This window comes from Acomys minous, assembly GCF_964271855.1.
Source record: "Acomys minous genome assembly, chromosome: 4".
Classification (NCBI taxonomy): domain Eukaryota; kingdom Metazoa; phylum Chordata; class Mammalia; order Rodentia; family Muridae; genus Acomys; species Acomys minous.
This window is the reverse complement of record NC_140486.1, coordinates 86139295-86166186: the sequence shown is the minus strand read 5'-3', so window position 1 is coordinate 86166186 and position 26892 is coordinate 86139295. Positions and strand designations below refer to the sequence as shown.

The following is a 26892-nucleotide window of genomic DNA, read 5'->3' as shown; positions in this document are numbered from 1 at the left end:
TCCTCATCAAATCTTTATTAAATACTTTCTGTAGGCTGTTGTCCTGGAGGATAAGGATAATTTTCACTGTTAAGAAATTTATCCTAAAAAAGAAAGAAAGAAATGGGCTGGGCGCTGTGGCACAGGCCTGTAATCCCAGCACTCAGGAGGCAGAGGCAGGCGGATCCTTGTGAGTTAAAGGCCAGCCTGGTCTACATAGTGAGTCCAGGACAGCCAAGGCTACACAGAGAAACCCTCTCTCAAAAAACCAAAACCAACCAAACAAAAGACACAAAAAAGATACACCTACATAGGAAGGCGCAAGTAAAATTTATCAAGAAGGCCAAGAAAAAAGGCCTCAGGAAAAACTAAACCTTTTAATACTTTCGTACCAATAGCTTCCAGCTCCCTGAACTAAGAGAAAATACGTTTCTGGTGTTTAACCTGCCCAGTCTGTGGTACTTTGTCCTTGTGGCCCCAGCAAATAACAAACAGGTGTTGCAGGCAAAGGGCATGGTGTACAAAAAGGCTTTGAGATGTGACTAGCTGATTCAGGTCTCATGGGGAGCCTTGAGAGATGAAGCTGGAGACCGGGCTGGGAAGATTAGGACGACTCTGTGTGAGGTTTAAACTGGAGGAATAAACTGGAGGGGTTTGTAGCAATGGGGCGGCAGTGCGTTTGCATTTTAGAAAGACTGTCCCAAGCGGGAGACCAGCTGAAGCAGGGAGACCAGTTCGCGTAAGTTCTCAAAATATGAGGTAGACTATAGAAGTCACAGCTGGATGTGTAGATCCGGCTCAGTGGGTAAAGGCATCTGTCTCCTGAGATTGACCCCTGACACCCACATGATGGGATTTCTGATTCCACTGACTCCGTGGATTGCCCTGTAGCATCACATGTGCACCATGATGTGGACAAGCACGGACACACACCAAATAAATACACAGAGCAAAAAAGTCGCAGCCAACCTTAGGCCAGATGATTTAGGAAGAATTTGCCTATACCTATTTTTACTTAAACTTTGGCTTTATGTTTGATTTTTTTTTCTTTTAACTTTGCCTACATAGATTGTAAAGCTTTACACAGTTGTCACAAAAATATTCTGTAGTTTGCTACCCTAAAAAGTGATTTTTATTTTATTTTATTTTATTTTATTTTATTTTTTAGGTATCTTTTATCTTTGGGACATTTTTATAGTATTTACACTCTTGTAATCCCTACTTCTGGCTGCCTATGAAAAATTACTTTAAATCTCAATGTATACAGAAATATACTGAAATAGAGGCTAAGTAGTTTCTCCAGCTATGCACAAGTAATGAGCCAAAATGCAAGAACTTAACCAAGGTCTTCAACCACGTGTGGCAGAAAGCAGGGAGGAACTGAAATTCAGACTTCTTAACTTGAACTCGTCCAGTTTAAAGCTCCAAACACTTTGCTGATGATCCCTCCCCCTCACATTAATAGCTAACATGCTTTGGGACCTCCCCCTTTCCTTTTCTGTTGGGTTCCGGTTTTGTTGTCCCTTTGTTTGTTTACTTTGTTTTATAGATGCCCTTGTTCTCAGCCAAATCTTTCATACTTAAGAAACCCACTAAAATCTTAGATCTATGTGAAGACAGCCATTTCAGCTACAGTGACGTCCCCTCCCCTGGTCTCTGTCTATGGGATAGAGATGTTGTAATGCCCACTAAATATCTATTATCTTGTTTCCTTAGATTAGATCATACGGTCTAGCGCTCATCTAGATAACAAGGTCACCAGCCCTGTCCCTGGGAGAGCTCAGAGGCCCCGGCTGTTAGTCTCCTTTTCAGCGGAGACTGTTGTATACTATAGTGTATCTACTTTGAATACCTTTAGTTTAATTCAAGAAGTATTTATTGGAAGTTGTTAGATATATAGCCTACTGGCTAGTTCTTAATAGAATTATTTTTTGAAATTATTTTATAGTTAACCACTTACTATGTAACATGCCTACATCACTCCTAGCCTTACTGCTGACACACTTGAGGACATCCTGTTCAGTCTCACAGAACTGCAGGTTGTCCACCCTAGGAAACACATGCACAGACCTGTCGGTGTTGGAGAAGTGGAACCGACTCACTTTGTAAAGATCACTGAGGCCTTGGGAGTTTTTCTATGTGTGTATCTGTTTGTGTTTGCCAGATGCTGAGTTCTTTTTCTTCAGAGAGCTTTTCAAAAAGTCAGATAAAAAAGGAAGAAACTGTTTAATGTTTTTTAAGGGATATAATTTAAGAGTTGATAAATTAGCTGGGCAGTAGTGGCACATGCCTTTAATCCCAGCACTCAGGCGGGCAGAGGCAGGTGGATCTCTGTGAGTGCAAGTTCAGCCTGGTCTACAGAGTGAGTTCCAGGACAGCCAGCTAGGGCTACATAGGAAAACCCTGCCTTGAAAAAAACAAAAAACAAACAAACAAACAAACAAAAGGTTGATAAATTATGCAAGACAGTGGGGAAAGAATTTGTTCAACAATTTAGTTAACTAGTTCATCCCAGGCCTGGAGATAAAATAGGGTACTTACAGGAGACACCAGATTAGTCCCCCACACTGAAAGAAACAAGACTCTAATTTGAAACAACAAAACAGGCCTCTGACAACTTATCTCATCAAGTTACTGAATTGTTTGAGGTCCTATCATTGAGTTTCCATTCTGGTCAGTGAGGACAAAGGGAGGTAGCACCTCCCCTTTGAGTCAAATGTAATGCTTATGTGAATGTAACAGACCCCACAGGCGGGGAGGCTGGCTAGATCGCAGGAGGTCTCGGGCCTGCAGGGGAGAAGTAGTTAGCGATAAAGACCTGAAAGAGTGTTCATACAGCGAACCAGTGACAGAGGCTGCGATAGGACAGTGTGGTGAGGAGGAGAAAGGAAACAAAAGACCCGGTTCTATGGGGGAGTACAGTGTGGAAGAGAGTGAGCTACAGGAGGCAGGCCTTTATTTTGTAGGGTTTTTAAAAACTAATTTTTAAAATTGGTATACAAAGTAATGGGCTTCATTATGGCATTTTTATGCATATGTGCATGCCTATGTATGTATGTCTATATATACACATATGACTAAAGCCTGCTTTCTTTGCCACACTCCTTGCTTGTCCCTTCCCCCTATGAGTGGCTCCCCTTCTGCTTTCATGTCACATCTATTCCATTACCCTCTTTCTATCCTTAGGATTTCTTACTCTCTTCATAATATCCTTTCTATCGAGCCCCCCCCCAATTACTAACATATTAATTTAAATCTAGATTCTGCATATGAGAGAAAGCACAGTATTTATCTTTCTAAGTCAGTCTTATCTTAATGTATTAATCTTCGTTTTCCCTGAGATGTCATGATTACATTCTTGACGGCTAAGTAAATTCTTTTGTATAAGTGGTCCATCTTTTCTTTGTCCATCTACCTGTTGATAGATATTCACCTTGGTTGTGCTTCTTAGCTACTGTGAGTACTGCAGCAGTAACCATGGATGCACAAGCATCTCTGTGATGTGTTGATTTATCCTTTGAGTGTTTACTCAAGAGCAGCACAAGGAAGTAACCCTAAGAATTATCACTGGGATTACATGAAATCAAAAAGCTTCTGCACATCAGCAAAGAAGAGACAGACTACGGATGGAAGGGACCCTTTGCCCTACATATCTGACAGGGGGTTAATTTTAGAATATATAGAAAACTCCAAAACCCCTTTAGGATCAATACATGTGTTAATGAGCCATATAGACAGTTCTCAAAAGAAGGAATAATAATGGCCAAAAGTATTTTAAAAGTTATTCAGCATCCTTAACCAGCAGGAAATACAAACTTAAAACTGCTTTAAGAGTCCATCTCACCCCAGTCAGAATGACTGTCGTCAAGAAAGGAAAAAAACTAATTTTTTTAAGGAGTTGGGTTTTGCAAACATGCATCTTGCTGCCTTGTAGAGAAGGAAGGGAAGCAGGGGTTCGTGCTGGAGTCCTGGCCAGAGCCCGGAGGGCGACAGGGTGACGGTGATGGCTTGAAATACGGTGGAGGAAGAAGAAGGCACGGGGCACAGTGGACAGATCTGTAGATTTTCCAGGATTGCTAATGGATCGGATATGGTGAGAAAGGGAAGAATCCCTGAATCCACTCTAATCAAGGTGGAAGAAGTAGGACCAGAACTCAGGAAGGGGCTGAGGAGCTGGCTTAGTGTGACGGCGACGGGCTAGCACACAAGGGGATGAGAAACAGAAACAACAACAAACACACACGAAAAAGGTTCCAGTCAAGCTTGACCAGCTCCAGATCTGAGGCTCTAAAGGAGTTGGAGTCATTGCATTAGGGACTTTTCTGTTGCTGTGGGAAAAAAAATCTTGATTTATTTTAGCTTATAGTTCCAGAGGCACAGAGTCCATTGTGGCAGGGGAGGAGGCAGAAGTGCAGGCCAGGCAGCTGAGATGGGGGAGGGAGAGGAGGAAAGGAAAGACACAGGAAGAGAGGGAAAAAAACAGGAACTGGAATGAAGCCATAAAACCTCAAAGCCCATCTCTCCTTAGTGACGTATTTACTCCAGTAAGCCCTCCTCCCCACCCTCCCACCCCCACCCCCCATTTCAAAAGTTCCCAAACATCACTACTATCTATGGATGGAGGATTCAAATACATGGGCTTCAGAGGACATTTTTCACTCAAACTACCAAGGTAATTCGTAAGAAGTCTGAGAATAAGCATGGAAGGGAAGAAATAGGCCACAAGAAGGCCAAGGAAAGGTGTCAGTGCTGAACTAGAAATGATGTAGTGACTAAAGATGTCTAAAGACTGGGTACCAGAGGGGGCGGTAGAGAGGGCAGAGCTGTTTCTGGAGGACTCGGGTTGTGCCAGAATGGAAGGAGGTACGACTGAGAGATGAGGAACTGAAAAATGACAACAGATGCTTTCTAAGAACCTTGAATGAGCGTCTCCTGAGAGGACGGAGGCTGGTGAGAAGCTCCGAAGCCCCCAGGAAAGGAGCTTTTTACACTCTTATCTGGTTCTCATAACAGAAGATTTTGACTGAACATGAGAATCACAAGCTGGAGGCCAGCCTGATCTACATGTGAGGTCCCAGGCCAGCCTGAGCTACATGTGAAGTCTCAGGCCAGCCTGAGCTACATGTGAAGTCCCAGACCAGCCTGAGCTACATGTGAAGTCCCAGGCCAGCCTGAGCTACATGTAAAGTCCCAGGCCAGCCTGATCTACATGTGAGGTCCCAGGCCAGCCTGAGCTACATGTGAAGTCCGAGGCCAGCCTGAGCTACATGTGAAGTCCGAGGCCAGCCTGAGCTACATGTGAAGTCCGAGGCCACCTTGCGCTACAAAGAGAGACCCTGACTACAAAATTAGTAAAGAAGATTTTCAGTATGTTGATAAGCCGAGGAAGATGGTGAGGTTGTAGACAGGGGTGTCCAGTGGACCACAGTAAAGAGAAGGCAGGAGTGAGTCCCAAAGTGACTTACATGTAATTATTTTATAATAATGTATGTACACACACAGCAGAAAAACTGGAAAGTATCTTTTAAAAAAAATTATTAAGACAATTTTGCTGTATAGGCCAAGCTGGCCTCAAACTTGGGGGTCCTCCTGCATTAGCCTCCCACTTGGGATTTTAGGGTCTGGCCCCTCCCTGCTGCGGCTCCTCCTTTCAGGGGTGGTTGCCTTTTACCCCATCAAGTGTGCACGGAGGGGTAGGAAGCCACAGAGCCCAGGCTGTTGGTGTGAAAAATGAGAGGCGCTGAGGATGGTGGGGGGGGGGGGCAGGAGGGACAGGTGTGGGATAGCCTCCAAAGAAAAAGGGCGTCTAAGCAGATCGTGGAGGGCATGCCTGTGGCGTGATGCCCACACTGGGTGACTACCTTTGCAGGAACCCCACACCATGTGGCTTTGTGGCACTTCAGGAGAATTTAACTATCTTGTGTTTAAAATGTAGTCAGTTTCAAAAAGTAACCTGTTCAAAGACTGATAACTTATTTAAAGTAAATGGCATTTGGGGTCCTGGCACCTAAGCTCTGCACGCATGTCATGTCCAGGGCTGGGAGCCGCCTATTCAGGCCAGTGCTATCAATCAAAACAAAGGGAAGCCTGTTGCGTGAGAAAGAGCGGTCTGTCTGGAAGAAGAGAGGAGGAGCCTAGAAGCCGGCGGGGATGTGTCTGAGGCGGCACTGCTCTTGCTAAAGCATAGCTTTATCAACTGGAAAACAGTAAGACCCAACGCAGCAAACCGTAGCTTTTTATCCTGCTAAGTTACTGGGTTTGATTTTGTTTTCTCTTTCAGTCACAAAATTAAAAGACCACAAGCGAGGCTTACATCAGCAGCTGTGAACGTTTTAAGCTTTCTGGTTACTTTTTGACGTGTGTTTGAAATGGTTTGTCCGTTAGCTGCACATGCTTAGTGGAGACCATAGGAAGTCTAAGCAACGAGCCAAAACTGGCTTTTTTTTTTAAAACTATAAGAAGAGTAGGTACTTTGGTGCTGTTAATATTATAAAACAACAAGTCATTCTACACCAAACCCTTTTATGTGAAGTTGGAGCTTTTAATAAGTCTTACCGTGTAGCCCAGGCTAGCCCAGGCTGATCTCCAATGTATAATCTTCTGGCCTCACCTCAGACTGAGATTATAGGCTTACACCACAATGCCCAGGCTGATACAGTTTTCCTAAAGCCAATACAGTGTCTGTTTAGAATGTTTAATCCCAGCTTGGGTTTGCTTTTTAAGGCAATTCATTTAATTGTTACTGTACTAAAATTGTTTTTGTAATCAACTTTGTTAAACTACTTATATTAGATTTCTGCTTCAGTCAGCTATCTATGATGTCATTGCTTACCTGCCACGGGGGCGTGGCCCTGCCCAGGGCCATATAAAAGGACAAACTGTCCGTGTGGCCCCTTCTCTTACCCCCTAATCTCTCTATTCTTCCTCTATCCCGCCTCTCTCTCCTTCCTCTCTACCTCCTTAACCCCTCCTCTTACTCTTTCTCTGTCCCCTCTCTTCCTCTGTCTCTGTCTCTGTCTCTTCTTACTCTTCCTGTCTTTGTCTCTGTCTCTCTGGAGAACTCCTCCCCCCTTTCCTTCTCTCCCCATGCTCATTTAATAAACTCTGTATAACATAATATCTCGTATCTTGTATCTATCATTATCTTATTTTATATATAAAAACTTCTAATAGCTTGTTTAGTTGTTTTTTGTTTGTTTGTTTGTTTTTTGTTTTGAGATAGGGTCTTTTTGTGTATTCCTGGCTATCCTAGAACTTGCTGTGTAGACTAAGGTGACCTCGAACTCGTGCCTCCAGAGGGCTGGGAGACCTGTGCCACTACATAGGGCTGGCTTACTTACTTTTAATAGTAATCCAGTAGGTTCACATTGCCATCTGTTAGGTTTGGGTCATGCAAAATAACATGTGTCAAAGAGCTATGAGTGCAGAGAGGGAAAGACAACACGTGAGCTGTCTTCTAGGGTAGTTTTGTCTGCAGTAGGAAATGCTAGCAAATAGCAATGATAAATTAAGATTTTGTGTTTATAATCCACTCCTGGTCTCTGCTGATTAACAGGAGAATTCTTACAAAGGGAGAAAGGAGGACCTCCCCTGGGAGGCAGTGGAGAAGACAGAGTGTTCATAGCCAGCCTAGGAGAGAGAACGCCAGGTGAGAAAAGCACTTGGTGACAGTGCCAAAGGAAGAGAAGGCCGCCCGCCAACTAAATCCCTGGTGCTCGAAGGGTAAAAACAAAAACAGGCACTTGAGGAAGTGCCAGGTGTAGGAAAACAGGTCCTGGGGTTCAGTCTCAAACAGCAACCTTGTGGTTTCTCTGATAACCTGGCTATCTGGTTTCTCACCCCAACATCGGGCTAGCAAAGGGAGAGGCATGCTGGCAGCAGCATGTATAATGATTAATAGCCTCACAAGGAACGAAGAAGCAAAATTAGAAGTGAATTTTAAAACCTAAAATAAATAAATAAGCAGTTTGGGCATTTGGTACGGAGAGAAGTCTTTGAAAGCTGACTCTGAGGCCTGCACATTACACAGGTATGTGCACATTGCATATACAATAAGTGTTGCTTACAGTAGCGACCTAAGTCACCAAAGGACATTTCCCCCTCTCTTAGCCATTATTCTTAGCTATAAATGGAAATTATCTTATCACCTATGCTTTTATTTATTGCTGTTATTGTTATTAGTGTGAGTGTGGATGGGGGGCACATGTGGCCATCAGAGGACAACTTTCAGGAGTTTGTTCTTTCCTTCCACTTGCCTTGGCAACAAGCACCTTGACCCACTGAGCCATCTCTACAGCCAAATAACTTTTTGTTTGTTTGGTTGGGTTTTTTATTCAGGAATCAGTGTGTGTTGTTTTTTAGGTGGGGAAATTGTTTTACAGTTATCTCTGAAACCCTTTCAGATGATGTACACTTAATTTGTTTGTTTGTTTGTTTGTTTGTTATGTGTACAGTGCTCTACCTCATATACCCCTGCATGCCAACAGAGGGCACCAGATCTCATTATAGATGATTGTGAGCCACCATGTGGTTGCTGGGAATTGAACTCAGGACCTTTGGAAGAGCAGACAGTACTCTTACCTTCTGAGCCATCTCTCCAGCCCATGATGTACACTTCTTATCCTTTCTCCCAGCCACTTGTCAGACCTCAGAGGTCAGAGGTATCAACTGTGGAATAGGCTTGGGTTCCATCCCTGACTCTCACTAGCTTCCCCATGGTAATCAACTAGTAAGCCTTGGAGTCCTTGTCTATAAAACAGTGTCAGCAATATCCACATCATGGGGCTACTGTGAGGATTAAAGGGGATTATGGGTAGAAAGCTTTGAAGTCAGTACCAAGGTGTAGTATGTGCTCAGTCTACACTAGGTGCTGTCTTAGGAAAGCCAGTTTTGGGCAGAAATGTGAATACAAATTTTCATTGAAACTCAGGAAGCTCTTATACCATTATTATGAATTGTTTCCATTAGAAAATGACCTTAGAAACTTCTGAGTCTAGTCTCATTTGACATATTCTTGAGAAAAGTCTGGAATTTCAGGGTCAAAGAGCTAGGGTTGCTCAGAAGTTTCTTCCTTTCTCCAGCTGTGCAGGGCTGGAGACTAAAGTTGCCTGCCTGTGCTCAGTTTCCAGGTCTGGAGGCCATGTCACAGTAAACAGAATAATGGGCAAGCTTGTAAGATGGATTACATATCTGTTCCCCACACTTAGCACACTTTCCTTTATAGGAATATTTGCCTGAGCACCCAAGCTGCCACAGGTGTAGAGACTGAGGACGTTGACGGCATAGGGATAGGAAAGCAAAGAGAATGGGTGGGCGCAGAGCAGGCAAATGGCCAACTGCCGCAGCAGTCACTGAAGGGAAGGTGTGACCTAAGGCGGTGGCCGTGTCTTAGAGAATACGCTCACGGGAACGGAGACCAAGTAGAGAGCAGAGAAGAGGGGAAGATGACTAAGTTTGGGGCTGTGTAGATGAGCTTGAGATACACAGATAATTCTAGAGTTACATGTGCTGATAAAGTGAAGCCGGTAAAAACTAATAATAACAACAAGGCTGGTATCATGAGAGAGTGGAGAAAAGCCGAGTTTAGGACGCAGAGGTTTTATGGTACCCATATAAGTTGATAATGGCATTTTCAGCTTCAGTTTATGAAATGCCAGTTTGAGCTAAAGATAGAAACTTGAGGTGTGGCTGTCACGGAGTTGGAAAGGAAGGTCTTTGAAGCCATGTGACTTGTAAGGGGAGAAAGAAGAGGGCTCATAGGAAAACCTTGAAAATGTGGAGAAAGACTTGGTGACTTTCCTCAGCAGCCCAGTTACTGCATCCTTCAAGCGTGGAATCCAATTGTTTCCTGAGTTACAGCAGCCATAGCTCAAAAATTATCTATTCTTTGTTCCCTGAATTTTATTGATAAACAAATTACATATAAAATTTCACTCAAAAAGTAACCATGGGGACTGGAGAGAAGGCTCAGCAGTGAAGAGCACTTGTTCCTGCAGGGACCTGAGGTCCATTCCCAGCACCCACATGGTGGCTCACAGGAGTCTGTGACTCCAGCTCCAGCAGATCTGTTATCTTCTTCTGAACTCCCCGGGCACCAGGCAGGCATGTGGTGCACACCACAGGCTAAACACTCCTACACATAAACAAAAAATAAACCTCAGAAAAGGTAACCTTGCCTTAAAAGTCCTAGGATGCTTGTGACAACTGGCTTTGAAAAACAAGGCTTAGGTCTATGACAAATCTAATTGAAAATTCTTTTGTGTGATAGAATTACCACTTTCATGTCTTAGGTATGCAGATAATTAATTCCAGAGCTACATTGCTTATGCATACGTTTGTAATAAACATCCCTTCATCTGACTGTGACTCAGTCCTCTTTAAGCTGCCCCTATCCCTGGCCGTTTGTGAGCACAGCATGCCTTGTCTGCGGAGCCATGGTGCCTGCAGTTTTGCTTTGGGCGCCTGACGTATGGGAGCTTCTGCTTCTGAAAGCTCTAAGTTCTACAATTTTTAAGCAACTGAAGGATTTTTGATGGCTTTAATACCAAGACCAATTAATTTTTTTTGTTAAAGGCATATAGGGACTATATGAGCCTAAGTTTTTTCCTGCTGTTGTTTTTAGAATTTTAGTATTTTTTACTACTGCATTGAACGTGCTGTTTCAAGGGCCTTAGCTGTTTGAAGAGCAGGTTTTACAGGAATAGTCCTACATCTGACAGCATGGTTGCATCTTTTTAGTTAGTTCTTAATATTCTGTGGATATAGAAACTCGATTGCCAACCTCTTGTTGTAATCTGGTGTCTTAATTTTACCACTTGTGCTTTCTGGCTTGCTGGGATGGTTTGTTTCCTCCCAGAAATACAGACGTATTTACAATATATTCAGAACCTGTTACATAAAATGCCTCCGTTAAGATAACAGGAAATCCACAAAACATGTTTATACTACTCACTCTGTGTTACCCACTTAAAGACCTCTATTCATTTTTTTTCCATTTTATCCATTGCTGTAGTCATATAGATGTTCATTTTTCTTGTTTAAAAAAGATTTGAAGTAACTGATGGTTTTATTAATATCCTGAGATGTAAATTTTTGAGAGCAAGTACCCCATGAGCTAATGTTTTAGTGCTTCTGTAACCCACATGACAGCAGAATATGTAGACCATTGGTTCTCAGCCTTCTTAATGCTATGACCCTTTAACATATAGCTCCTAATGTTGTAGTGACGCAAACCAAAAATTAGTTTTATTGCTACTTCATAACCAATTTTGCTACTGTTGTGAATCATAATGTAACTATCCTATACACAGGATATCTGATATATAACCCCTATAAAGGGCTATTCGACATCCCCTACGAAGGGGTCACGACCCACAGGTTGAGAACTGCTGCTCTAGACCCTCCAAGACTCAAGAGATGGATGGCCAAAACCCTCCTAAGGGCTCTGCGGCCTCGGCATTCCTGTGGCCCTGAGCTGCTGTCCTCTGCTCCCTCTCCTCAGGAACAGGAAGGCCTGTTGCTCCCCGGCCTCCCTCGGAGCAGCTTAGCTTCTTTGACCTTCCACTCTGAGTGACTTGTCCACATATTCCCTGGTGGTTGGGCTGCGGCCAGTCCTGGCCCACGTGCTTACCAAGCATGTCCCCACAGCCTCCTCCTGAGGGAAGCTGTTCCACCTGCGGTTTAGCTGAGGACAGTGTGAACTTTACTCTGGGAAAATCCAATGCTGCTTTTAGTCACACAGTTTCTTCAGCTATCAAACTTTCAACTATTTAAATATTGCATATTAAACTTGTAAGAAACCTATCATGGAAAACATTGATTAAAATGTTTTGATTTTTACATTATATACCTTTATCTCTTTTGCCAAGTGACATAGAGAAGATAATGCTTATTTAACAGGATAGAATTTAAACATCAAATTGTTTTTCTTAGAAAAATGATGCACCCCGTTTGCTCATTTGGAGTTTATATTTAGCATTGTTTTCTATCCCATTTCTTTTGAGTAAACTATCATGTGACTAACCCTGAATGACTTTTGACTGCCGAATAGTACTGGTTTGTCAAGTTTCTCACCATCCATAACAGTGAGACTGGGGGAAAGAGGGTTCATGGAGGGAAGAAAGGCCTGAAACTAAAGATACATAAACAGCAGGCAAGCCTATTTTAGTATCTTCCTCCCGCCACATCCCCCGCCCCGTCCTCTGCCTCCTGAGTGCTGGGATCACAGGCATGTACCCCACATCCTGTTCTTTTAAGCATTTTACTATAACTCTTCTGTCCTTTACTATTGTTACTCTGAGACATCAAGCACCAAATGAAATTCCTGTGGAGAAGCATAGTTTTACCAGCGCAGCTTCCTCGGTTTACTTGCACGTGTTGTGTTCCGTGTTGTGTTCCATGTGGTATGGCCTTTTGGTCTTGTAATGTGTGTACAGACATGCCATGGCAGCCAACAAGAGCTTGGGTGTCATCAGCCAAGAAGGGTGGTGTTGTGCTGTGGTTGGTGATGTTTCAAGGAATCAACAAAAGAAAACAACAACCTTGTGCAACAGATGGCCTCTGGCTTCACTAAAACTTGTAGGGCCTGACTCTACAGAAAATGTCCGCTGAGTCTTGTTACAGATGCTTGAGTTTTAAAGTGAATTAATAACCTATTAACTGCCTGGAAATCATTGATGGAAATAATTGGTGATTATGTAATTTATATTCTAAATTCTGGATAGTCATGAGTACATCAGCTAGATAGCTAATATGTTAACATGGAAAAATAAATAGTTTGCTAACAGCTAAATATTGTATCTTGTGAAGGAGGGTGAAAGTCATGAGTAATTTTTATTTGATACTTTGTATGCTGTCTTAAATTTTTAGATGCACTTAATCATATTTATAACGAGAGACAAAAGTACGTACATGAGTATGTGTGTGTTATGTTTTCTCTTTGCTTCGGAAAAGGTAAAACAACTGAATAGAAATGTGCTGTGCAGCCTGTGGCTGGTCTCGGCAGATGAAATGGAGGAATACGCTTCATCATGCACCGTGCTTGAACTTTCACCATGTTTGCCCCTCACCGCCGTGTGTTCTGATGCACCTCACCGCTGTGTGTTTCCCAGCTTAGCAGCCACACTCCATAGGAGCATCGACACTGAGGCTTTTCATGCTCTTACCCTTCTGTTTGTTGAACCTGCATAGCTCAGGAGCAACGGTTAGGCTCCAGCAGACACCATGATGGCGGAACTGTGCCACATGGGTTTCCCTCAGAGCACTGCAGTGATCAGGGCGTCCCACCCGGCACTTGTGGCCGTGCCTAGGAGCAAGCTTAGCCTGTGCAGGTGGAAAGGCTGCAACAATAATTACACAGCAAACTGCCAAACAGCAACAGGTCTTGAACATCTCAGGGGCTTTTAGTAGTCCTTTTAAAACCCTGTAACTTCAGAGTTTCACTTTCTTCACACCAAAGGCAAACATTTGAATATATTTATAAATACTAAGTATGCAAATTAAATGTGGAGGATATTTCACTTATCCAAGTGGTATTGATAGTTGCCCTCTTCACCTGGCATTGATTCTGGTGCATGTTGCCCCGCGGTGTTTCTCTACTGCATTTCACCCAGGCTTTAAAGGGAGTGGGTCCCTGCTTTCCTGTCATGAACAGTGCTACAGGTGGTGTCTCTATAGCTGACATCACATTTCTTTGGAGTAGATAGTTCTTGGTCTGAGGGTACCAAGTTGTTGCTCCTGAGAGCCTTGGAATGGCTGCGCCAGTCTGAGATTTTTATTGGAAAAGAACTGTGTATAAGAAGCTTTTGCAGTGGTTACAGAGGCACGGCACTTCTCTTAGCGCCCCTCCCACATCGTGGCTAGTGGCAGCTCCAGAGACTCCTTAGCAGGCTGCTCTAAGAAGGGCCGTCAGCAAGGCAGGAAGGCAGAGCTGCCTGAGCTATGTGTCCAGATGGCCAGGGGCTGTGAAAGGTTTGTTTGTAACTGTCATTTCTACTCTAAGTACTTAACTTTTACACTATATTTAAAACATAATAATGCTTATTGAGCCAGGAGATGGCTTAGTGGGTAAAAGTACTTGATCAGCGAACCCCACGATCTGACTTTGACCTCCAGGACTCATGGTTTAAGGACAGAACTTACTCTAGCTGTCCTTTGACTTTGGCATGTACACTCCTGCTCACTCTCTCTCTCCCCTCACCCACCTCTCGCTCTCTCACATACACACACACACACACACACACACACACACACACACACCAATAGTTTAACATATTAAATAGGTAATGCTCATTATATATTAAATACGGTTACATATGTTTTATAAATAAACAGTCCTGTAAGGGGTAAATACTGTTCCCATTTCCAGTGAGATTAAGTTAAACAGATGTGATTATTTTCCAGTTTCACTTCCTTAGAAATTAAGGAATATGGAGAACTAGTGAGAAGTGCAAAGTGTCTGAGAGTGAGTTATGCAGTTTGCACTGTGTCATAGTCCCTCACAATGAAAGGAGCTGTTTCCTGTTTCTCACCCTCAACTCTTGAGTACCAGTGTATGCATGTACTGACATGCTTAGCTTTCATGGTGCTATAAAAATAAAATCCAAAGATAGTGATAATCCCTATTAAATGCTGTATTTAGCACCCAGCATGCCTGGAATGTAAATTATCAAGGTGGAGAAAATATACTGTTTAAGTACCCAGTAAAGACCACACTTTGCTTTCTTGAACAAAGTTCATAATAAATAGCTCTTTGCTTTGGGTTCCTGCTCCACCCCACCCCCAATTCAGATGAAAAGGGAGTGTGGAAAGTAGACCCCAGGCTGGAGAATACACTCCTGTTCTGTGAAAGTGATCAGCTCACAGTGGCACCTCACCTACCAAGACTTCTTCTCTGTTGCTCTTAGATCTTTCAGCTGTATTCAGGACGGGGTCAGCCGAAGGTCTTGAGTCACAGATACGGATCAGCACTCTATTTTCTTCTCATTCCATTTGTTGAACAAAACACAGAGACACAGTATCCATTGCTACCTCAATAGGGTGAGCAGGACACCTTCAAAACTACAATGAACACACGTGCCTTTGCTCAGCAGGTACCAGGCAGACTTCTCCAGGCTTCTTGAGTATGTGCCAAGCAGTCCCTCACCTGTTGCAGTGGGTGGGCTGAGAAGCCTTGTCTTGGTCTTATGTAGTAACTTTCTTGCAAATCTTCTGAAGCACAGACTCTCCTTCAAACTTATAACTGAGGTTTTGAATGAAATTCATACACGCTTGATGGGCGTGTATGAAAGCCCTCGGCACCAGCCCCAGCACTGAGTAAATTAGACATGGTGGCACACACCTGTCATCCCATCGTTCAAGAGGTGGAGGCAGAAGGGTCAGAAAGCCATGATCATCTTCAGCTATAGCAAGTTTGAAGCCAGCCTGACCGTGTTTCAAAAAGTACATAAGTATTACAAATTCCGTTTTGCCTTAAAGCAGCGGTGGTGGGAGATTTGGGGATTCAAAGTGCATTGCACGTATGTCGCTAGATAATAGAGATGTTTATGAAAGACAGTTCTGTGGTGTGTGAAGAGAGCCGCCTCTGCCACTAGTGATCAGGCAGGGGTGAAGAAACATGACGTGATGCTCTGAAGTGGCTTGGGCAGAGGACCGCTGTTCACGTGGACTGCCTCCTCGGAGGGAAACTCAGGTACAGCTTAGGAGTTAAGAGCGTAAAGGCTGAGTGTGTGGAGTGGGCGATAGAGGGCTTCTGTGGAAATTTATCAAACCACAGCCAGCACCCAGGGCTCAGGCCTTTCTTATCTTCAAGTGAAGCTCTGCTGTGGGGTGCCGTCCTTGCCAGGGGTGACCTCCCTTCTGGCGGTGGAGATTGTGGCAGGGAGGAGTCACCTGCTTCCACAGATGTTGGTGTCGGCACACAAACAAGCCCAAAATATGTCACGTGGGAGGAAGTGTTGGCCCCCAAAGCCTAAATCTTATTTATGGGTTTGGATGCTTACCTTGTGGACATAACAGCCTTTTGGGTCCAGTTTGTCTATAAGCAGAAGCTGCCTCTGTGTATTTCATATTCTGAAAACACTACTGGTTATTAAATTGAATGGCAGTTAGGAAACAAAGGAACATGGACAAATTGCTGTTAGAGCTGCTGTACTGGATGTAGCCCATTCTCTGCTACCTCGCCACTGGGTGCAGTGTGTGATCTCCACCTTCAAGATGTCTACTGGCATAAGGTTATTGTGTAATTCAAATGCTAATTTCTGTATCCCCCATATCTGGTTGCGAGCCTTGTTCTGAGAATCTCCTGTCTCAATGTTGCATAAACTCCCCACGCCTTTCCATGTAGCTCTTAGCATGAAGGGCATAGCAGTCTAGATGTGGCACAGTAGTTCCTGTGAAGTTTTGGTAAATTTTACCTAAGGTATAGCCAGATTTAGTTTTGTTCAAACGTTAATCATCTCATGTAGAAGCAAGATATGCTTCTTTCGTTTTTTAAGAGCCTGCCTGAGGTCGGGCTAAGTTTGCCACAGCCTGGGGAGCTGCTGCAGATCGGTGGGGGGCTTTGTTCCCACTCTTTCACACAACTCAGCAGCCAGCACATGTGTCAAGGAAATCCCCACAGTATTGGTAAAATGAAAACTTAAGATATATTTTCAATGTATTTCATTAAATGTGCATTTACTGTAATTCCAGGCTCTGCCTTCCCATAAGGTGGATTTCCCTGAGTTTCTAGTCTTTTCCATGGGGCTGTTTTGTCCAACGTCTCCTGTTTTAAGGAAGTATCAACTTCTTTTTCAGGCACAGTGTCTCCATTAGGCTCTCACTGCCAGCTGAGCCAAGGAACTAATCCTTGTCATGATGTCTTGTGCCAGCAATGATTATAACAGCGACACGCTTTGGTGGTTCCGTTTAATTCCCATTCTTATTGAAACAAGTTAGTTGGTTATTTTACTTGATTTTCTCCTAAATGTGCATTTTTACAGAGGTCCGTTTCTTGTTAAATATGCAGTGCTTGGCTTGGTAGCTAAAAAGATTAAATAAAGAACCAGCAGAGAAAGGAAGTGACACAGAAGAGGGACAAAGAACTGTATGGGAGGTGCTTGCCGGAGTTTAGTTTCCGAGAGTTGCTTCCTGTTTATTCATACATTAAAAGAAAAAAAATGGCTGCCCCCAGGCCAGATCTCGGTCAGAAGACACCCAGGAAGCACGGCGTGCTGTGCTGAGAGAAGATGCCATCCAGCCGTGGGTGGTAAGCCTTTCCACTGTGCCAGCCATTGGGAAAGGCTAGATAACACTGATAATAATCACAATAAAATAACACTTTGGTGGTGGTAGAAAGATGAGTGCACTATTTACATAGCAGTTGCCAGCCTTTCCCTCGGTCTCACCACTGCCCCAGTGGCCCTGAGGCCACCCTCACAGCTCCTTTATCCTCATCACAAAGCCCGCAAGCGGGTCCTGCTGTTGAGCCCAGTTAGCAGATGGAAAAACGTGTTAAGTAGTTTGTGCAAAATTCCACAGCCAGGGCCTCCGAGAAGGCTCAGCAGGAAAGGCACTTCACCCAGCCTGTGGATCTGAGTTCCATGCCCTGGCACACATGACGGAAGGAGGTGACACACTGTGCAACCAGCATGTGGCTGCCCTGGGATTCAGATTCTTAGCCATTGTGGTCACCTGAATCACAGCCTTTAACACCATCCAGCTCCGAGTCCTTGGAACCTGTGAATGCTACCTTAGGCACAGGGACTTTGCAGCCAGGATCCTGAGAAGGAGTTTATCTTGGAGTATCCACTTGGGCCGTAAACACTGATTATAGGATCCTTATAAGAAAGAAAAAAAGAAAGAAACAAAGAGAAGCAGAGGAAGATCTGGCAGCAGAAGCCAGCAGTGTGACACTGGAAACAGGAAGAGGTTGGAAGGCGCCATGCTGCTGGCTTTCAGGATGGGAGCAGAGGCCCAGAGCCCTGAAGCATGGCCTCGCCGACACCTTAGTGCCTGGCAGCAGAGCTGGTTCATGCCTCTGACCTCCATAACTAGGAGGTCACGTGTTGATGGTGGCTAAGCTCTTACCGTAGCTTGGGATAGCTTCAGGGAGAGCTTTCTCGGTGGCTGTCACATTGTAGACTTGGAAGATTTCCCATCACAAATGAGCTTCCTGCACGTCCGCAGGGTATGAACTCTGCTGCTAATCCTTCTCAGTGGCCCCAGCCTTAGGCCACTTGTTCAATCCTCTTGGTTCTTGTCTCTTTCCGATAGACAATTACTCAGCTGACCTTCAGGTGTGTCTGTGCCGTATTCAGACAGGCCAGCGACTTAAGAAATAGTTTTCCTTGGGCTTACAGGATAGAGAAAAGCTAAAGAGTGAGCATTGAGTGCCTGCTGTGTCTCAGATGTCGGACTAGGAAATTTTATTTTTTGTTTAGTCTTCATATCTGACCCCTTTTATTTGTGAATGCCCCCATCTTGGAAAAAAGAAATAAAACTCAGAAATGTTAAGTAATGGGCACAAGGTCGGAAGCACGGTTAAATGAGATTAAAATTCTGACATTAACATCAATATCCGTAAACTGCTGCAGTGGCTGCTGCCACCCCCAAATGGCCTTGACTAAGGAGATCGAGTTTAGATTGCGGCCTGACTTCTGGAGTTCCCAGGAACACTGCTACACTACTAAATCAGCCCTGACCTGGCGTACCATGTGCAGGCGGGGCAGCTTCCTGAATTGCCCTGGAGGTCTGCATTCTTTCTGTGTGACTCTTACCACGGGCTTAGTTCTAAGTTCAGTCTAGTTTTCTCTATTCTTGTATGCAAGTGTTCAGACCAAATCATCAAGAAAACTCCAGAGAGAATATAAAAGGCAGTTCTCTAGAGCAAAGGTGTGAACCCCTAATCAGAACCTGCCCATAATTTTCTGTATTCTTAGGTGATATGTATAAATATTAAGAAGTAAGGTTAAAAAAACAGAAATGGAGGACTGGAAAGATGGCCCAGAGGTGAGAAGCATGCTCTTCAGGACCTGGGTTTGAGCCCAGCCTGGTGGCTCACGACTGTCAGTACCTTCAGCTGCAAGAGATCTGGCACCCTCTTTTCGCTTCTTCAGACACCAGGCATGCACATAGTACACAGATGTGCAGGTAGGCAAAGCACTTATAAACATGAAAATTAAAAAAAGAAGAGGAAGAGGAGGAGGAGAATGAGGAGGAGGAGGAGGAAGAAGAAGAAGAGGAAGAAGAAGAAGAAGAAGAAGAAGAAGAAGAAGAAGAAGAAGAAGAAGAAGAAGAAGAAGAAGAAGAAGAAGAAGAAGAAACCAATGGAAGCCAGCATGGTGACTCAGCCCTGTCATTCCAGGGGGTGGAGGCAATATGAGAAGTTCAAGGTCATCCTCATCTACAGTGTAGTGAGTTCAGGATAAGCCAGGAATACGTGCAACAATCGCTTTAAAAGAATGGGGGAGGCGTACTGACAGCATCAATGTAAGAATAAAACAGCTGGTGTGTTACAGATCGATAGGCAGATGGTCTCAAGGTTACAGTTAAATTTTTCACAGTGGTCTTTGATCAAGTCATGATTTAGAGGAGGAGGAGAAGGAAGAGTCATCGTCATCAACTTGAACCAGTTAGAGATACTGTAATTCTCGTCATTTTTCACTTTCCCTCTTTACTACCCACCCTTTACCTTCCTTCAGGGGCAAATTTGTACTTCCTATTTGAATAAAAGGCTTTCTTAGAAATTGAAAGTTACTTTTCAATGCACTTACGGGGTTAGAGAGTAGACGTCTGTTTCTGTAGTCTAATTACAAGTCTGTAAATGGAAAAGGAAACCCAGCTGTCAGAAGTGGATCTTGCAAATCGTAGTTTTACATTCTAGTATTTTGTTGACTGAATTTTTATTTCACTTGATCAAGGGTTAGGAAGCTTTTTCTGTCAAGTATCTCTCTCTCTCTCTCTCTCTCTCTCTCTCTCTCTCTCTCTCTCTCTCTCTCTCTCTGTGTGTGTGTGTGTGTGTAGTGCATTGCCACCTTTGTTTGTTTTTGTCTTAATGTTTCTTTATGAGAACATCTCACTATATAGTACTGGCTAGCCTCAAATTTACAGAGATCTACCTGTCTCTGGCCTTCCAAATGCTGGGATTAAAGGAGAGTGCCACCATGCCTGGCTCTTTGATTCTTTGAAACCAGGTCTCATTAAGCTGTGTAGGTTCCCCTGAAACTCTCTATGTAGCCCAGGCTGGCCTCAGACTCACTCTCCTTTGCCTTTCCTTCCTGCGTGTTGGAATTACAGACACCTGGCTTGGACTGTGATTTTTTCATGCACATTACTAAAGTATTAAAGCATTATGCATTGCATATATGCATTACTACAACATATCATTACAGACATCCACTTGTGTGTGTGCACTTTTGAAAAACTGTTTAGGTCAGTACTGCCTGGGCATCCTTGTCTCTGTGTCTCACATGCTCGGTGACTATCTGCATTATGTTAGTTTTGTTGGTGGAATTGAGTTGCAGTTACCGTGCAGCTAAAAGCTCAGTAGACATTGGAAAAGCCCTTCTAAAATCCTATAGCAATGTACACTGCTGTCAGCAGAGCTTTGAAACAGTCTCTTTTTCATGCCGTGTCTATTCAAGAATGAGTAAAGCTTAGCATTTGATAGTCTAGCAGATAAAAATACTTTATTTACATTTTCACTTATTTTAATTGAGTGATGTTGTTTCTTTTATATCCGGGGTTCTCAGTTCAGGGCAGTTTTGCCCACAGGGACACCTCTCAGCAACTGCAGACATTTTGCCTGTTGCATCTAGAAGGCCTGGAAAGGAGGCTCTCCTAGCACCTGGTCAGGCCAGGCCAGTGCTGCTAAGGTGCATTCAGTGTGTTCCACACAAATGACCTGAATGCTAGTAGTGGCCAGAGTTGAGCAAATCATTTCATTTTTTCACTTTTATTGGTTTATTATCTATAAATCTTGAGTTATTATGTTATTTGCTTCCTGGTTCATCAGGTACATCTTTCCACTGTCACAGTTTGCCTTCAAGTAGCATCTCACAATTCCATATACAGTATAAGAACCCGGCGAGCGTGTGCTTCCTCTCCAGGCCTTGTGCTCCTGTATCTACTCTCTAATAGGCGACTATAGTAATGAGTTGATTTTCTGTAAAAGTTTATAACTATATTGAAATGTGATATGTACCAACTTTATACTTGAGCTGTATAATTGGATTACATTTGACATCGTGGTTGTGCACTTTGAAGCCCCAAACTCTTCCCCTGTGCCTGAGTCACTTCTGATCTGCTATTTGGTACCATATATATATATTTTTTTTTTCCCCCTAGAATTCATATAAGAATGGAATCATAAATGATGAGCTGATTTTTTTCCCCAGCTTAATTACGTTGAGATTTACTCATGTTGTTGTGTATATCATAGAAAAACATTCTTTTGTTTGTTTCATTGGTTGGTTTGGTTTGGTTTTGGTTTTTCGAGACAGGGTTTCTCTGTGTGGCCTTGGCTGTCCTGGACTCGCTTTGTAGTCCAGGTTGGCCTTGAACTCATAGCGATCCGCCTGCCTCTGCCTCCCAAGTGCTGGGATTAAAGGCGTGTGCCGCCGCCACCACCCAGCTAGAAAAACATTCTTAATGACAGGCATGCCAGGAAATTAGAGTCCTGTTATTAAAGAGCATGCTGAATTCTAACCTCCTGGTCTGTTCTTTGTTTTAGACCATGACTGTCCAAGGGGTGATAATCACATGAGAGCGCTGCGCTTGCGGCTGCACATGTCATTCGACTAAGAAAATAGCCACATGACCACGCCCATCTCTTTACTAGATGGCTTAATGGATTTCCTTGACCCTGAGTCATACCAAGGCTGCCCCTTTCAACCAAAGCAGGAACGGATTCTGCATGAGTCAATCCCAGAATGCCATTTTCACCTCACCAACAGCTAAAGAAAACCTCATGAGCAGCAATCACAGAGACTCGGAGAGCATCACTGGTGAGTTTCAGCGTTACAATGTTGACGTGCCATTTCCTACGGGATAGCATGCACATCCCCCAGTGTGACCTGTGTGACCTCCCTTTGCAGCCTAGTGGTCCTGTAACAGTCTACCCTCACTCTCCTCTTGCCTTATCAGAGCCTGCCTCCTCTGTAGTTCTTTATCTGGGCCCAACCCCCGAATACTCACTGAGCCCCTGTGAGCAGGAATTGTATAAGTGCCATGTGTTTGTCTACCTACAAGCATCGGACCACAGTGCCAGGCACACAAGAGGCTCTTGGGACTGGGGAGGGTATGCAAACAGAGTGGTAGGCACTTGATGTTATATCTGCAAGAATAAATAATTTGACAAATTAAATTAAATTTTAAAAAAGTGGAAAAACCTCAGGAGCTGGCAATTGGTTTGTTAGTTAAGAAACTTGCTGCGCCATCATGAGGACCAACGTTTGGACCTCAGCACCCATTTAACAAGCTGGGTGTCCTGCACATGCCTGCAGCACTGCATCTGAGTGGGGCAGAGACAGACGGTCTCTGAAGCTTCCGTGGTTTCTGGTTCAGCCCTTGCCTCAAAAGAACAGGAGGAGAATGGCAGAGCGGGGATGTAGTGTCCTCCTCTGCTCTCGTCATGGACACATCTGCACACACATACACTCACAAAGACAGAAACAGACAAAAATAGGTTTTAAAAAATCCTTTTTACAAACTCAGAATACTCAGAAGTATATTTTCCCTAAAGTTTTGTTTTAAAACTCACTACATGGAGCCAGGGAGGTGGTTGAGTGAGGAAAGCAGTAGCCACTCAAACCTTTCAACTCAAGTTCAACCCCCAGATCTCGCATAAAAGGAAAAAAGCTGGACCGACAGAAGCAGCTGTAATGGCAGCATTCCTGTAAGGAGCGGGAGGCGCAGGCAGAGCTGCGCCAACTAGTAGCGGAAATAAGAGAGACCCTGCCTCAACAAGGACAGCGGCAAGAACCCACTTCTGAGCATTCCCTTACATACCTGTTGTGACACACGTGTGCCAGCACTCACACACACACACACACACCACACACATCATCATCATCATCGACTTAGTAATAAGTCATTAGCTCACAATGCCTGGCCTGTGTAGCCTTTTCTAGATCACCTCACTTGTTAAGACTTACATTTGCTAAGGATACATTAATGTATTGTATTTCCTCAGAACCCATCAGTGTGTGGTCCTGCTTTTCTAAAAGCCCAAGTCCAAAGAGAAGCCAAGGCTGCTTTTCATTCAGCTGTATTATCCCGTGTTTACTAAGCTAGAGAAGGTGCCACCCATTTGACGTGTACTGCTTGAGTGTTGACCAGTATGTGACTGGTGCAGTCGAGCTCCAGGGCTGTATAGCATGCCGTCCAGCTCTCTCACATCCAGATCTCCAGGCCTCGCCTCCAGCTGCGGGCTCCTCTCAGCCCGCTCTGCCCGTCTGTGGACAAAACTTGCTTGCACTAGAACGTGAGATGAATTGAGTTTGTCCTTTTGGTGGCAAGGTGCTTTTTCAGATTTTTCTTTTTCTATTTCTTTTTTGTTTGTTTGTTTGTTCATTTTGCCTTTTTTCCCCCCTGAGATAGGGTTTCTCTGTGTACCCTGCCTGTCCTGGAACTCACTTTGTAGACCAGACTGACCTCAAACTCACAGAGATCTGCCTGCCTCTCTGCCTCCCTTAAAGGCATGCACTACCACGCCCGGCAAGATTTTTTAATTTGTGCTTTTAAAATTATTTTTATGCCAATAAGTTGGAACTAACCTTCTTTGCTGTGATAACAGCCATAGAGTCTGTGAAAGAATGAGCGTGATTGTGCTCTGATAAAACTTGTCCTTAAGGCCAGCAGAGGCTTCAGGCTCTGCTGTGCCAACTGCTGCCCGCACACCATGAGCACCTGGGAGGCCAGCCCATGGCTGTGAGCTGTTCCTGTAGTGGGCTCTGCAGCCTCTTGGGGTCTTCCTTAATTCCCTTGGTGACTAAGGCCATGGAGCAGCTGTTCATGTGCAGTGATCGATCATTTCTAGATTTATGTTATTCATGCAAAAATCAAATGTTTAAATGTTGAGCCATGAGCTCCTGCTGTATTCTAGATATGTGATATTTCTGTCGAGAGCTCAGTTTTGTTTTGAGGAATCATTTGGTGATAAAGGTCTTGTTTTAGGGTCATGTTTCATCTTTGTTAGATTGGTCCATACTTTAGTATTCTTTCTTTTTTACGATTTATTTATTTATTTATGTATTATATATACAATCTTCTGCCTGCATGTGTGCCTACATGACAAAAGAGGGCACCAGATCACATTATAAATGGCTGTGAGCCACCATGTGGATGCTGGGAATTGAACTCAATACCTCTGGAAGAGCAGGCAGTGCTCTTAACCTCTGAGCCATCTCTCCAGACCAGGATTTTTTTTTTTTTTAATGTATACAGTGCTCTGTCTGCATGTACATCTGCAGGCCAGAAGAGGGCATCAGATTACATTATAGATGGTTGTGAGCCACCGTGTGGATGCTGGGAATTGAACTCAGGACCTCTAGAAGAGCAGTCAGTGCTTTTAACCTCTGAGCCATCTCTCCAGCCCAAGCGCAGAGATACTTTAATTGCCTCAGGTATTCAGTGAGGTAGAGCTCTGTGTGTGTGTGTGTGTGTGTGTGTGTGTGTGTGTGTGTGTGTGGTGTGTGTGTGTGTGGTATGTATGTATTCCGGAGAGATGAAATTCATGCCTTTAAATAGGAGAGTCCTATGATGAAAGTTTGGAGGATGAATTGAGTGTGTTAAGGGCACTCAAGCTCTGGGTGCCCAGTTCTGAAGAAACCAAAAAGAACCTGTGGATGTAAACGGAGGCAGTGTGACTGGAAGGGGGCGAGTGTGTGGAAGGGAAGGGAATGATGGGCATTGCTTGCATTCGCATCTCCATCAGCGCCTGGCGTGCTTTGCTGTGCATGACTTTGTAGTCCGTTTCTCTTATGTAAGTGCTCAAATGGCGATCTGTGCTGCGTGTACAGCAAGCAGAACGTGCACAGTCACTTGAGCTGGTAATGGTGAAGCGTGGCTGTGTTCTCAGGGCTCAGGCAGCAGTTCTGCCAGGGCTAGACGCCTCCTTAGGGCTGACTGAGGCCTAAGTGCCCACATCTCCTCTTGTGCTTACGAGGCCGCTGCCTCTCTTCCTGCTGATGGGGATGTGCGATGGCGCAGGCCTGGTGCTGCACCGATAGGAATGTACTCTTTCAAAGCGAATTTTCTTAAACGGTTCTTCTTTGCCAGCTAGAGCATGTTTCTTTATACTCCCACAAAGGAAACGCCAGATCTCCTGAAGGTAGGAGGGCGGCTCTGACATCCTGGACTTCCTCCATTTTAAGCCCTGGTATTTTAATTGTGCTGAAAGAGATAACTCTTGTTTGTAAACACTAACTTTGGGAGTTGCTAAATGCTGGGTAATCTGTAAACATGAAGCCGGGAGTAGACACCTAAGAAAGCCCCAGCTGTGTCGGGAGACTGCGTGTGAGAGACTAGTGACAGCTGCAGTATTCACTGGATGTCTGCTGTGTGCCAAGTATGCCCCTGGGCGTACTAGGCAATTCTCCTCATCTTGCAAATGTGTGGGGAGTGGGGCTCAGGAGAGACGAGGCTTGTGACGAGTAGCCCCTCACTAATGGGCGGAAGAGTCAGATTTGACGTCAAAGCCCATGTACTTTCTAGTATTAAGAGTGAAAATAGGAGAGTGGGCACCTGCAGAACTCAGGCCCTGGGTAGAGGTTTGTATGGTAATGTCAGCTGTTCGAGAGCCTGCGGTGGGTCTCCCCACCTCCAGTCACATAACAAAGTAACCCCACTCCATTTCCTGAGGCCCGTCTCCTAGGTGACTGTAGATCCCGCCAGGTTGACAGTTAGCGTAACCACTACAAGGTCTAAAGGCATGGTTGTAAAACAATAACAAAAAGAGCCAGGCTAGGGTGCTGGCTCGGTGGATAAAGCACTTGTCACGCACCATGACATACTTCAGAGATGAGAGCTGGAGACAGGAAAGTCCCGAAGCCTGCAGGCTATCCAGCCTGGCACACCTACACAGTGGCAGAAGCCACTCCCTGCCTCAGACAGGGTAGGAGGTGAGGACCAGCACGGCAGGTTGTTCCCTGAGCTCCACATGCACAGCTTGACACGCACACACAAGAGGAGGAAATACAAAGAGACCGCTAACATGTAGGCACTGTCTCCACCTGAGCCAGGCACTGTACCAAGAAATAAGTGGTTTTCATGGTTTATTGCTTTGTTCACACAACCACCGTGGAGGTCAAGTGCCTCCAGTTACCGGCTCAGTTTTACGGATGGAGAAGCGGAGGTGAGAACTGAGCCGCCTCGGTGTCACTGCAGTGTGAGAGCCAGGCCTCAAGCAAGAGCTGGCGGAGGCGAGAACTGAGCCGCCTCGGTGTCACGGCAGTGTGAGAGCCAGGCCTCAAGCAAGAGCTGGCGGAGGTGAGAACTGAGCCGCCTCGGTGTCACTGCAGTGTGAGAGCCAGGCCTCAAGCAAGAGCTGGCGTACAAGTTGGTGCTCAGCCCCAAGTACCATAGTAAAGGCGAGTGCTGGCAAGGGAGGATTTAGGTGGAAACTACTTTTCCCTCCGTTTTTATATTTTCTTCTTACATATTTAGTGCTTTAAGCATATCCCCATCTTCAAAGTAAAAAGGACAAAATGTGTATTCCACTAGCAGAGCCTGATGAATGTTAGCGTTCTTCCTGTTTGTGGGTGCTGCGAGAATACAGTAAGTGTAACGTTTCCAGACTTTGAAGAGTCCTTCCACAAAGTCCAAACGTTGTTATTAAAGAAAATACAGTTTCTATCCCTATGAACAGACTGTTTTCTGCTGCTTGTTCTTGTTCCCTTCCCCAGCCCCAAATATATAAGCTAAAATGGATTGCTT

At 44.5% G+C, this 26892-nt stretch overlaps 1 protein-coding gene across 3 annotated transcripts in view; it reads left to right on the top strand.

The window, feature by feature from the left end:
• TRAK2 (trafficking kinesin protein 2) overlaps positions 1-26892 on the top strand; it is a 58896-nt gene that overhangs the window by 3686 nt on the left and 28318 nt on the right. For all 3 annotated transcript variants that reach the window (XR_014778550.1, XM_084778674.1, XM_084778673.1), the window contains exon 2: positions 21689-21962. Coding sequence is in view for 2 of the 3 variants with exons in the window: in XM_084778674.1 (XP_084634800.1) it covers positions 21872-21962 (91 nt within the window). In the remaining variant the exon portion in view is untranslated. The remainder of the gene's footprint in view (positions 1-21688; positions 21963-26892) is intronic.